At 50.1% G+C, this 9,510-nt stretch overlaps 2 protein-coding genes across 2 annotated transcripts in view; one reads left to right on the forward strand and one right to left on the reverse strand.

Annotated features, from left to right (window-relative positions):
* The window catches only part of CARF (calcium responsive transcription factor), a 98,009-nt gene extending 97,631 nt beyond the window's left edge, over positions 1–378 (reverse strand). Inside the window, exon 1 of the mRNA XM_019523493.1 lies at positions 205–378. The gene's annotated coding sequence lies outside the window, so the exon portion shown is untranslated. The remainder of the gene's footprint in view (positions 1–204) is intronic.
* A 458-nt stretch (positions 379–836) lies between these two features.
* Positions 837–9,510, forward strand: part of WDR12 (WD repeat domain 12) — a 32,412-nt gene continuing 23,738 nt past the window's right edge. Inside the window, exons 1-5 of the mRNA XM_019523497.1 lie at positions 837–1,102; positions 1,560–1,654; positions 5,442–5,536; positions 7,106–7,212; positions 8,352–8,467. Coding sequence (XP_019379042.1) covers positions 1,062–1,102; positions 1,560–1,654; positions 5,442–5,536; positions 7,106–7,212; positions 8,352–8,467 — 454 coding nt within the window. The 5' untranslated portion in view covers positions 837–1,061. The remainder of the gene's footprint in view (positions 1,103–1,559; positions 1,655–5,441; positions 5,537–7,105; positions 7,213–8,351; positions 8,468–9,510) is intronic.

The following is a 9,510-nucleotide window of genomic DNA, read 5'->3' on the forward strand; positions in this document are numbered from 1 at the left end:
CAGGTGACCACCAAGGAAGGCCCAGCCTGGAGCCCTGCCACTGCAGCAGCCTCCAAGCCGCCTGCTCCCCAGGACAGCAGAGCCAGGTGGGCCTCGAAGAAAAGCAGGCAGGAAAGCTTCTGCGCAGCCTTTCTGCAAGAAACGGATTGTGGCGGGGCTGCAAAACGTGAACAGGAAAGCACGGGTACGGGGACTTCGTGCCACCTGCGGGGAGGGCGGTCGGGTCCTGGCTCCTCACAACCCGGCTCGGCCTGTCCCGCCGGCGGCCCCGGGGCCCCGCGCAGCCCGTGACGGGCCCAGCTGGGACCCCGGCACCACCGGCTCCTTCCCCGGCCCTACAGAGCAGCTGGGCAGGTAAGTCTGAGACCCCGGACGGGGGTGGGGCGGGGGCGCCACACACCACATAGCGGGGGCGCGGGTCGTCGCGGGCCCACGAACATCGCCCCCGCCCCCCACGGGGCCCCGCGGGTACTGACGCCGCCCCTCAGCCGCGGGGAGTGGGGGCAGGGAGAGGGGAAGGAGGGGGAGGGGATGGGGACTGGGCGCGGCCGACGGAGGATCCAAAACGAGTCTACTCAACCTCGTCTTGGCTCCCGCCGGCACCACCATGGAGACCGCCGTACCGCGCAGGTGCTAGCCTGCACGGCCCCCGCGGCGCACCGTCATTCCCGGAAGGACGGGCCGCTCCCGTCCCCCGCCCTCACCTGAAGCCACCGGCAGGTCCTGGCAAAGTAGGGGCGACGCAGCAAAGCCGGGAGCGGCGAGACGCGCGGCATGCTGGGAAATGTGGTCCCTCGCGCGGGGACTCCTGGGAGTCGCAGTCTTTCCCGAGCTCCCCGCCGGCCACAAGCAGGTTCCTGGGGCGGCTGCGCGATGGCTGCCCCCGCGCTGCGGGAGGACGGATCTGCCCTGGGCCTTTAAGGACAGGCGCGACGAGCCGCTTGCGGGACGGTCGATTGGTGTAGCTGCCTGGGCCCGAGTGATCGATCGAGCGCGGCGCTACGGCACGTGGACAGGCGCGGCTTTGAGCAGCCCGCCGCCGACTGGGACCGCTCGCGGCCATGGCCCAACTACAGGCCCGGTTTCTCACGGACAACCAGAAGTGAGTATGGGGGCGCCGCGAGGGGCGGTCCTGGTCCCGCTCCCGGCGGGGCCCGAGCGGCCCGAGCATGGGCAGGCGCCGTCAAGGGGCGGCCAGGTGTGGGAGCCGAGGTGGTACCTTTTTTGCCCTCGTCTCTCAGCCATAGGAGCCGCTTCACAAAACCCTGGAGCCGCCTCGATGCTGCTTACACACAGGCACCTGTTGGACATGTAGACACCCAGTGGCCTGATGCTGCATCCGCTGGGTCACGTCGGTGTGAGAGGCACTCCAGAAAATCATGGCAAAGGGTAGGGCAGGTCGTAGGGTCCACCTGAATATCGGCTTTGTTCACCACAGGGGTGATAGACTGTCGAAAAGACATGGGACTGTAACAGCAACTAATGAATTTGCTGCCTGCTTGTTGTGTGATTTTTGTCTATATGTCTGAAAAGTTCATCCTGATTTCTTTTCTCCGTAGGTACGTAGTAGACAATGTTCCGTTCTCTGTCCCTGCCGCCTCAGAAATCGCTGACCTCAGTAACATCATCAATAAATTGCTGGAAGCTAAAAATGGTACGTACTTAGAAGGTAACTTACTAATTTGAGAAGATGTATATTCTTGTAGCTAGGAACACGCTGATGTATTCAGAATCTCTTCTTAAGAACCTGTACTGTAGAGCAGTGGTTTTTCACTGTTTTTTATTTCTGGACCCTTGTTGAATCTTGTGAGGTTCAACAAGGACAAGTGCAAAGTCCTGTATTTAGGACAGAAGAATCCCAAATGCTGGTACAGGCTGGGGGCTGACTGGCTGGGCAGTAGCTCTGCAGAAAAGGACCTGGATGTTACAGTGGTCAGTAGTCTGAATGTGAGCTAAGAGGTGTGCCCTTGTTGCAAAGAAAGCTAATGGCATACTGGGCTGCATTGGTAGGAGCATTGCCAGCAGACTGAGGGAAGTGATTATTCTCCTATTCAGCACTGGTGAGGCCACATCTGGAGTACTGTGTTCAGTTTTGGAGCCCCCACTACAGAAAGGATCTGGACAAATTGGAGAGTCCAGCAGAGGGTGACAAAAATGGTGAGGGGCCTGGGGAACATGACTTACGAGAGAGACTGAGGGAACTGGACTTATTTAGTTTAGGGAAGAGAAGAGCAAGGGGATTTAATAGCAGCCTTCAACTGCCTGGTGGGGGGGGAGTTCAAAAGAGGATGAAGCTAGACTGTTCTCCATGGTGAACAATAACAGAACAAGGAGCAGCAGTCTCACGTTGGAGCAAGGGAAGTTTAGGTTAGATATTAGGAAGAGTTTTCTCATTAGGAGGGTAGTAAAACTCTGGAACAGGTTACCCGGGGAGGTGATGGCAACTCCATCCTTGGCAGTTTTTAAAACCCACCTAGACAAAGCTTTGGCTGGGATGATCCTGTTGGGATGGTCCTGCTTTGAACAGGGACAGTGGCGATGCATAGGGGGTGCCCGTGTGCCCCCTGATAGGCTATGCTCCCTGGTTAGGCAACAGGCAGGGAGGACAGGGAGGAGCACCGGTGCCCTCACCTGTGAGCATTGGCTAGGGAGTGGGAGCATCAAATGAAACGCTGCAGCTGCTTCCGGGAGCGCCATGGCCAGTTTGTGATTGGCCATGGGGGCACCCTGCCCCGGTTGGTGAGATTGGCTGCCGTGGGGGCATCTCTCTCCCCCCCATCCCGACTAAGGTGGCACCAGTTGCCCATGAGCAGTGGGCTGGACTAGATGATCTCATGATCTCCCTTCCAATGCTAACTTTCCATGATTCTATACCCCTTTGGAAATTTTGAATGGAAGTATGGACCCCTTTGTATTCTAAGCCTGGGTATTCACATGCTTTTGATTGATCACAGTAATCTTTTGAAGACTCCTTAAACATAGTCTGCAGACCCCCAGGGGTCTACTGACCACAAGTTGAAAACCACTGCTACAGAGATTTAAATTAGAAGGATCTGGATCTTACAACAGTTTATGCATATGAATAAAGTTAAGTATGCATATAAGCCTTTGCAAGTTATATTAGATACGAACCAATAGTTATATCAAAGATCACCAAATTCCCTGTAAATACTCATGAGGGAAAATAGTTGTCATTCCCGTATTTGTGTGACTATACCTGCCTTACATGAAATGTAACAGTTTCTTGGTATTGTACAATGGTCATTGAAAATGTATATCCTGCAAGAGTGTCCATGCAGATGAACCTTTGCTTCTGTGCAGAGTTTCACATAAGTGAGTGCAACTGTGTGCATACAGAAGGGGCCAGTTGCACAGAACTGATCGTAGGTGGCATTGGGACAATCCAGAGTATAAGACACACAGACACTTCTGTCCTTCTTTATAGTCTGCAAGCTTTTAAGTTGGGGACTGTCTTCATTTTGTTAGTGGGGTCCTGATCTAGCGTTGGGGGCATATTCAAAATAAAACCAACAATATAACTTTTTGAGGCATCAAATTAAAGGAGAGATGAGAAATGGAAACAAAAAAAAAATTCAGTTCCCTGCCTAAACAATAAAATCTTGCAATATGATTTGAAACTCACCAGAGTTCAGTTGTGGTGTGCAAGCAAACGGGATACAAGTTTCAAGGGCTGAATAACCCAAATTCCAGATACTAACTACTGAAATGCTTGAGCAGATGTGAATGGAAGTGGTCTTTCAAATAAGTACCTCTCTGTCCAAAAATGGCTTTAAATTGTTTCTAGCCTCTGGAATTAAATGTGTGTGTTTGTATTCTCCATTTACCCATAACACTTTGAAGGTGTGCATTAAATACTGAATGTTTAAAGCTAAGAGTTCTTCAGAGGCTACCCCTCCTGGTGGTGATTACAGTGGTCCCACCTGATGTTGATGAAGAGTAGCAGTAACAAACTCTAAAGACCTTAATGAATCACATTCACTGCTGTATATCCAGGTGCGTTTAGGGGACATGAGCAGGATTCCATGGACGTAACAGTATTGAAGGCAAGATATGCTTTCTGAATCTGAGAGGAGTATCTTACCTTAAAACAGGGATCAGCAACCCCTGGCACACGCACCAGAGTATGACATGTGAGGCCATTTTCCTTGGCGTGCCACAGCTGGCCTGGGCTCTGGGCAGCTGCCACCAGCCACAGAGCCCAGGCTGCTCATAGAAGGCAGCTGGGAGGCTGCAAGCAGCCTGGGCTCTGGAGCAGGCGGCAGCTGCCCAGAACCTGGGCCAGCTGCAACTGGGAAGCTACAAACAGCTGTGCCACTCTCCACGGCCCTAGCACCAGGTCTGCGGCTGCAGTGGCTCCAGCACATGGCTGGGAAGGGACCCAAGGGCAGTGCAACCTTGGCGCCACCCCTACTATCTGCCTGGAAGGACACGCGCAGCCACTGCTGCCACAGAGCTGGTGCTGCGGAGTTCAGCACAGCTGTTTACAGCCTGCCTGCCACCTGCTATAGTTGCCCAGAGCCTGGGTTGGCTGTACCAGGCACCTGTTGCAAACTGCTGCACTGGGTTCCCCAACGCAGCTTTGTGCTGGTGACAGCTGCACCTTGGGATGGACAGCAGGGGAGGGACCAGAGTTGTGCTGCCCCAGACCCTTTCCTGGCTGTGGACCCAGAGGCACACATGCAGCTACCACTATGGAGTTGGTACCAGGGCTATGGAGCCTGGTGCAACTGTTTGCAGCCTGCCACAGCTGGCCCAGGCTCTGGGCACTGCAGCAGGTGGCTGGCAGGCTGCAAACATCTGTGCTAGACTCCAGAGCCTCGACACCAGCTGTGGCAGTGGCAGGTGCATGCACGCTTCACAGCACATGGTGAGGAAGGGCCCCAGGCAGAACAACCCTGGCCTCTCCCTGCCATCTGCCCAGGAGGATATGTGCAGCCACTGCCAACAATGAAGATTGGGCCCCTCACAGGCTTGGACTTCGGCACACCAAGCCAAGACATGGGTGGAGGTTTGGGTGTTTTTGGAACTCCTGCCAAAAACGTGGCCAACCCCTGCCTTAAATAGTTTACTTTGATATGAACTTACAAAGATTTTGTACATTTGGCAGTGATGGTGAAAAAAGAACTATAATATAATAGGATTAAGAAATACAGCTTTGCTTTACAGCCCTCTCTTTTTGTCTTGATTGCTTATTACCACTCTATGTGGAACTACCAAAATGCTGCTTAAAATATTCTGTGGATATTTGTTATAACACCTCTTGAGCACAGTTCTATCTGGAAAAAGAAGCTGGCCTTGCATTTAATTTAAATGAACTGTTGGCTTCATTTTCTAAAAACTGCCATTGCTGTATCCTTTTCTTGAGAGTATGAATTAAGTTATGAAATGCTAAAACTTATTGTTTCTTTGTGTTTCTTCAGAGAACCACAAATATGTGGAATTCGACTTCCTTATCAAAGGCCAATTCCTGCGTATGTCATTGGTCAAACACATAGAACTGGAAAACATTTCAACAGTAAGTCATGCTCACTTTCTCTGGACCTCGCTATAGGACAACAGCATTTCAAAGATTCTAGGTTGTTTACTTGATTCAATTCAGGTTTCAAAGGTAAACAAGATGAAAGTTGAAAATTGCTACTCTAATATGTAAAGGTAACCTGATTCTGAATGTTCTGTTTATTTTCCTTTCTTAGTATTCTTTCACTTCTGCAGGAATACAGATTATTTCCCATTTTTTCCTTCTGATGTGCTTGCAGTTCATAAGAATCTAGTTCTGCAGACAAGGATGTCTATAATTTTACTCATGTTAGTCACTGATTTTAATGGGACTGCTTCCCGAGTAAAGTTACCCTCATGTTTAAATATTTGTAGGATTGGCCCCCTTAAGACATGTCTACACATGCATTTGATCTGGGATCAGTTTACTCGGGAGTAAACTACTCATAGGTAAATGTTCCCGGGTAGACAAGTGGGAGCAGATTGTGCTAATGGCAACAAACTGCTCCCATTTCCTGGGACCCTCCAGTGGGCCCCTGCTGCCACCCAGAGGGAGCTCTAGGTGCTAGCCAAGGGGCTGGCAGGGAGCACCAGGCCAGAAGACATCTGTCTCCTGCCCAGACTGGGACATTACATGAAGCTGCCTGCTGCTGGGGCTGGGACAATGTCCTCCTAGGCCTGGTTCCCTGATCAGGGGCAGGGGACTTAGAAAAAGCTGCAGCGGGGGCGGGTCCCAGCTGTCTGCCCCAATCCCCTGGTGGGGCAGCAGGCTGGGATCTACCCCACCCCTGAAGCTCTTTCCAAGACCCATGCCTCGTTCATCTGATCAGGGCACAGGGCTGAGACCTGGCCCTAACCAAGAAAGTTCCCAGCCCCCCACCCCACATGTGGGGTGGAGGCTGGGGAGCTTGTTCTCTGCTTAGCTCTATGGGCGTGGGTGAAGCTTGGTGGGTAACAGGCTGGGGAGCTTGTTCCCCACTCAGCTTCACGAGTGCAGAACTGGGTGGGCAGCAAGCTCCCTAGCATGTCCCTTGCCCAGCTCCTCACTCATAGAGCCAAGTGGGGAACAGAGTGGGGGGCATGGAGTTCCCAACTGGCAGAGCAAAGGGACATAGTGCCTGCCCAGGCTTTGGTGGTGGAGCCCACCCCAGCATCAGGCAGCTCCCAGGGGCAGGGAGCAATCTCCTGCCCCCTGGTGGCCGGCTGAATGGGAACAGATTTGTTCCTGGTCAGGCATCTACACAAGCCCTACTGCACCATAACTAATCACAAGTAAATTTGCTACTTGCATTTGCAGGTAGTTAATTTACTCTTGATTAGTGAGGTCCTGATGTATTGCTACTATCTTCTTGATGTTCAGTTGTGCATATTTTTGTCTGTCATGGAGTCAGGGCTGCCTATAATCCCGTGTATAGTAGTAACTCAAATGCTGTGCCAGAGAAGAGGCTTACATTTATATGGAGAGCAGGATGCTTGTATAGTTAAGATCTTTGGCTGATCAGTTGGACTATATTTTTGCTGCTGAAACAACAGAAAAAAGAAAAACAAGTCCCCCAAACTGACCATATTTTTGTCTTTGAGAATTTAGGAGGAAGTGGTAGAAATTGAGTATGTGGAGAAGTACACGGCACCTCAGCCTGAGGAGTGCATGTTCCATGATGACTGGATTAGTTCTGTGGAAGCTACTGAAGAATGGTATCAGCCAGTCTTACATTTCCACTTTTTGTCCTGTTCTCAGTAACTGATGCTATAGTTCTCTGTTTACTGGTACCCTCTCCCTCTCCCATTTCTGCCTTTTTTTTTAAGCTGGTATTTCTACCTGTCAGGTTTAGATGGATCATATGGCTGGGAAAGTAGCTGAAGTTTGAATAGCTCTTTACCTTGAGGGTGCATCTACATATTGCTATGGCTCCGTGCTTTAGTACTTCCTTTTGGAAGTAGTTATATTAAAGTACTTCCTCTTGGAAGTACTAGAGCACAGCGTACCATGGGTGGTTACTGTGCTGTGTGCATGGTTAAGCCTCTGCATCATTGTAGCAGTGTACTACACCCAGAGAGCATGTCGCTACATTGCTGTAGGGTGACATGTAAACGTGCCCTAAAAGTAGCTTTAACCCAAGTGGAAAATTACCATGGTTAGGAGAGGATGAGCCAGTATTGATTGTATACATTAATATTAATAAATGCTACTCAATTTTTTATTTCTTTAAACTTATTAATTAAACCATATTTCAAATATAATGTCTATGTAATGATGACAAATATAATTACTGACATCTTGCCTAAAGTACTTTTAAAAAATTCAGAAGAAAAATGTAACCATGCCAATAATCCTTTCTATTGTATATTTCCAGATCTTATATTCACTGTTGACTGTGAATCCTCTGTTAATTAGAAAAACTCAAAGCACTTTCAAACCATTAATCATAAGATATTATCAAATACAAAGTATTCATAATAATTTTATAATAATTGGTCCTGACCTAGATATAAAGCTTCAGAATTTCATATACAAGATGTTCAGTATTCATACTTATCTCTTTTTTTTCTTTCTTTTTCCTTTATTTTTAGTCTGAAAGTCTGCATGTTTTAATGCTGTCCTTAATAGGAAGGTATAAGCTTTATTATTGAATAAAATGTCTTTTTTTAGTGTTTGCAAACAAGGCTTTTTGCATTCAATGGGGACAAAGATTGCTATCAAGAGCTATTTTTCTTTATTCACATTTTTAATCGGTTATTGGTTAATATTGTCCGAGATCCTCACAGAAAAAAATGTCCTCTGAAGCAGCATTAGCTGCAAAGATAAACATGTTTCACCTTTTTATATCCTGCAGGATTTTAACTGGCTCTTATGATCACACTGCTCGAATATGGTCTCTGGAAGGAAAACCCATCATGACTATTGCTGGGCACACAGAAGTTGTGAAAGATGTGGCATGGGTCAAAAAAGGTCAGTACATCACCTTCTGATTTGGAGAGAGATTAGATTAACATTTATCAAAACAAACACCTCCCTACCACCCCCCCCAAAAAAAAAACCCCAAACAAACCCTTGATGCTTATAGTTATTGTAAGTACTGTGTCATAAGCAGAGATCCGGGTTTTCAGTTTCCCGCAGAAAAAAACCACCAGTGATTTTTTTATTTTTTTTTTTCCTCTCAACTGAGAAAAGTACAAATTTTTCATTTTAACAGAGAAACACATGAATTTTCCACTTTTGCAAAGAGCCCTCTGCAGGCTGGCAGAGTCCTGTCTGCAAGGGGCTGAGGAGAGCAGGAGGAGGGTGGTCAGTTAGGGGGTGCCATGTGCATGCTCACATATGCACATGGCAGGTGGGGGTGGAATTGAGGACCCCATAGGCAGGGAGGGAAGGAGTTGGGCAGGGCTGGGGATGCTGCCCTGCCTAGGCAGTGCATGAGGCTTGGGGTCTGGGGCTAGAATGTGCAGCCACAGGTCCCGGGCAGGGAGTGGGATGGGGCTGTGGGCCTCTTGTCTGGAGGGCCAGGGGCTGGCTCCCTGCCACTGAATGCATTTCCAAAGGGGGCCAGGGGGGTACGTGCCCCCAGATCTGTGCACAGGGCAGGGGTGGGCTGCCCACTGCAAGCTTGGGCTCCCCATCCTGCTGCCCTGCTCCTGGGGCCTCCATGGCCCAGTGGGTGGGACCCTCCACAGCAGGGCTGGACAGAAAAGCTCTGTGCCACTGCTGCAAGCCCCACGCTACCATGGCAAGGTGCCTGTGGCCCTCCTGGCAGCAGCAGGGGTGGTGGCATGGAGTTGTGCTCCTTGCTACCAGGTGGGCAGGGGGCGCCTCGCCATGGCAGCATGGGGCTCATGATGGGAGCACCAAGCTTCCCTGCCCTGCTCTGCCATGATGCACTGGGTCTTACCTGCTGGGCCACACAGGCCCCAGGGGGAGGGCAGCAGGGTAGGGAGCTCAAGCCTGCAGCCGGCATTCACCCCCACCACGGGCTCTGCTCCAGCCTTAATACCCAT

Source organism: Gavialis gangeticus, unplaced genomic scaffold, assembly GCF_001723915.1.
Source record: "Gavialis gangeticus isolate Ggan-Ray unplaced genomic scaffold, GavGan_comp1, whole genome shotgun sequence".
Classification (NCBI taxonomy): Eukaryota; Metazoa; Chordata; order Crocodylia; family Gavialidae; genus Gavialis; species Gavialis gangeticus.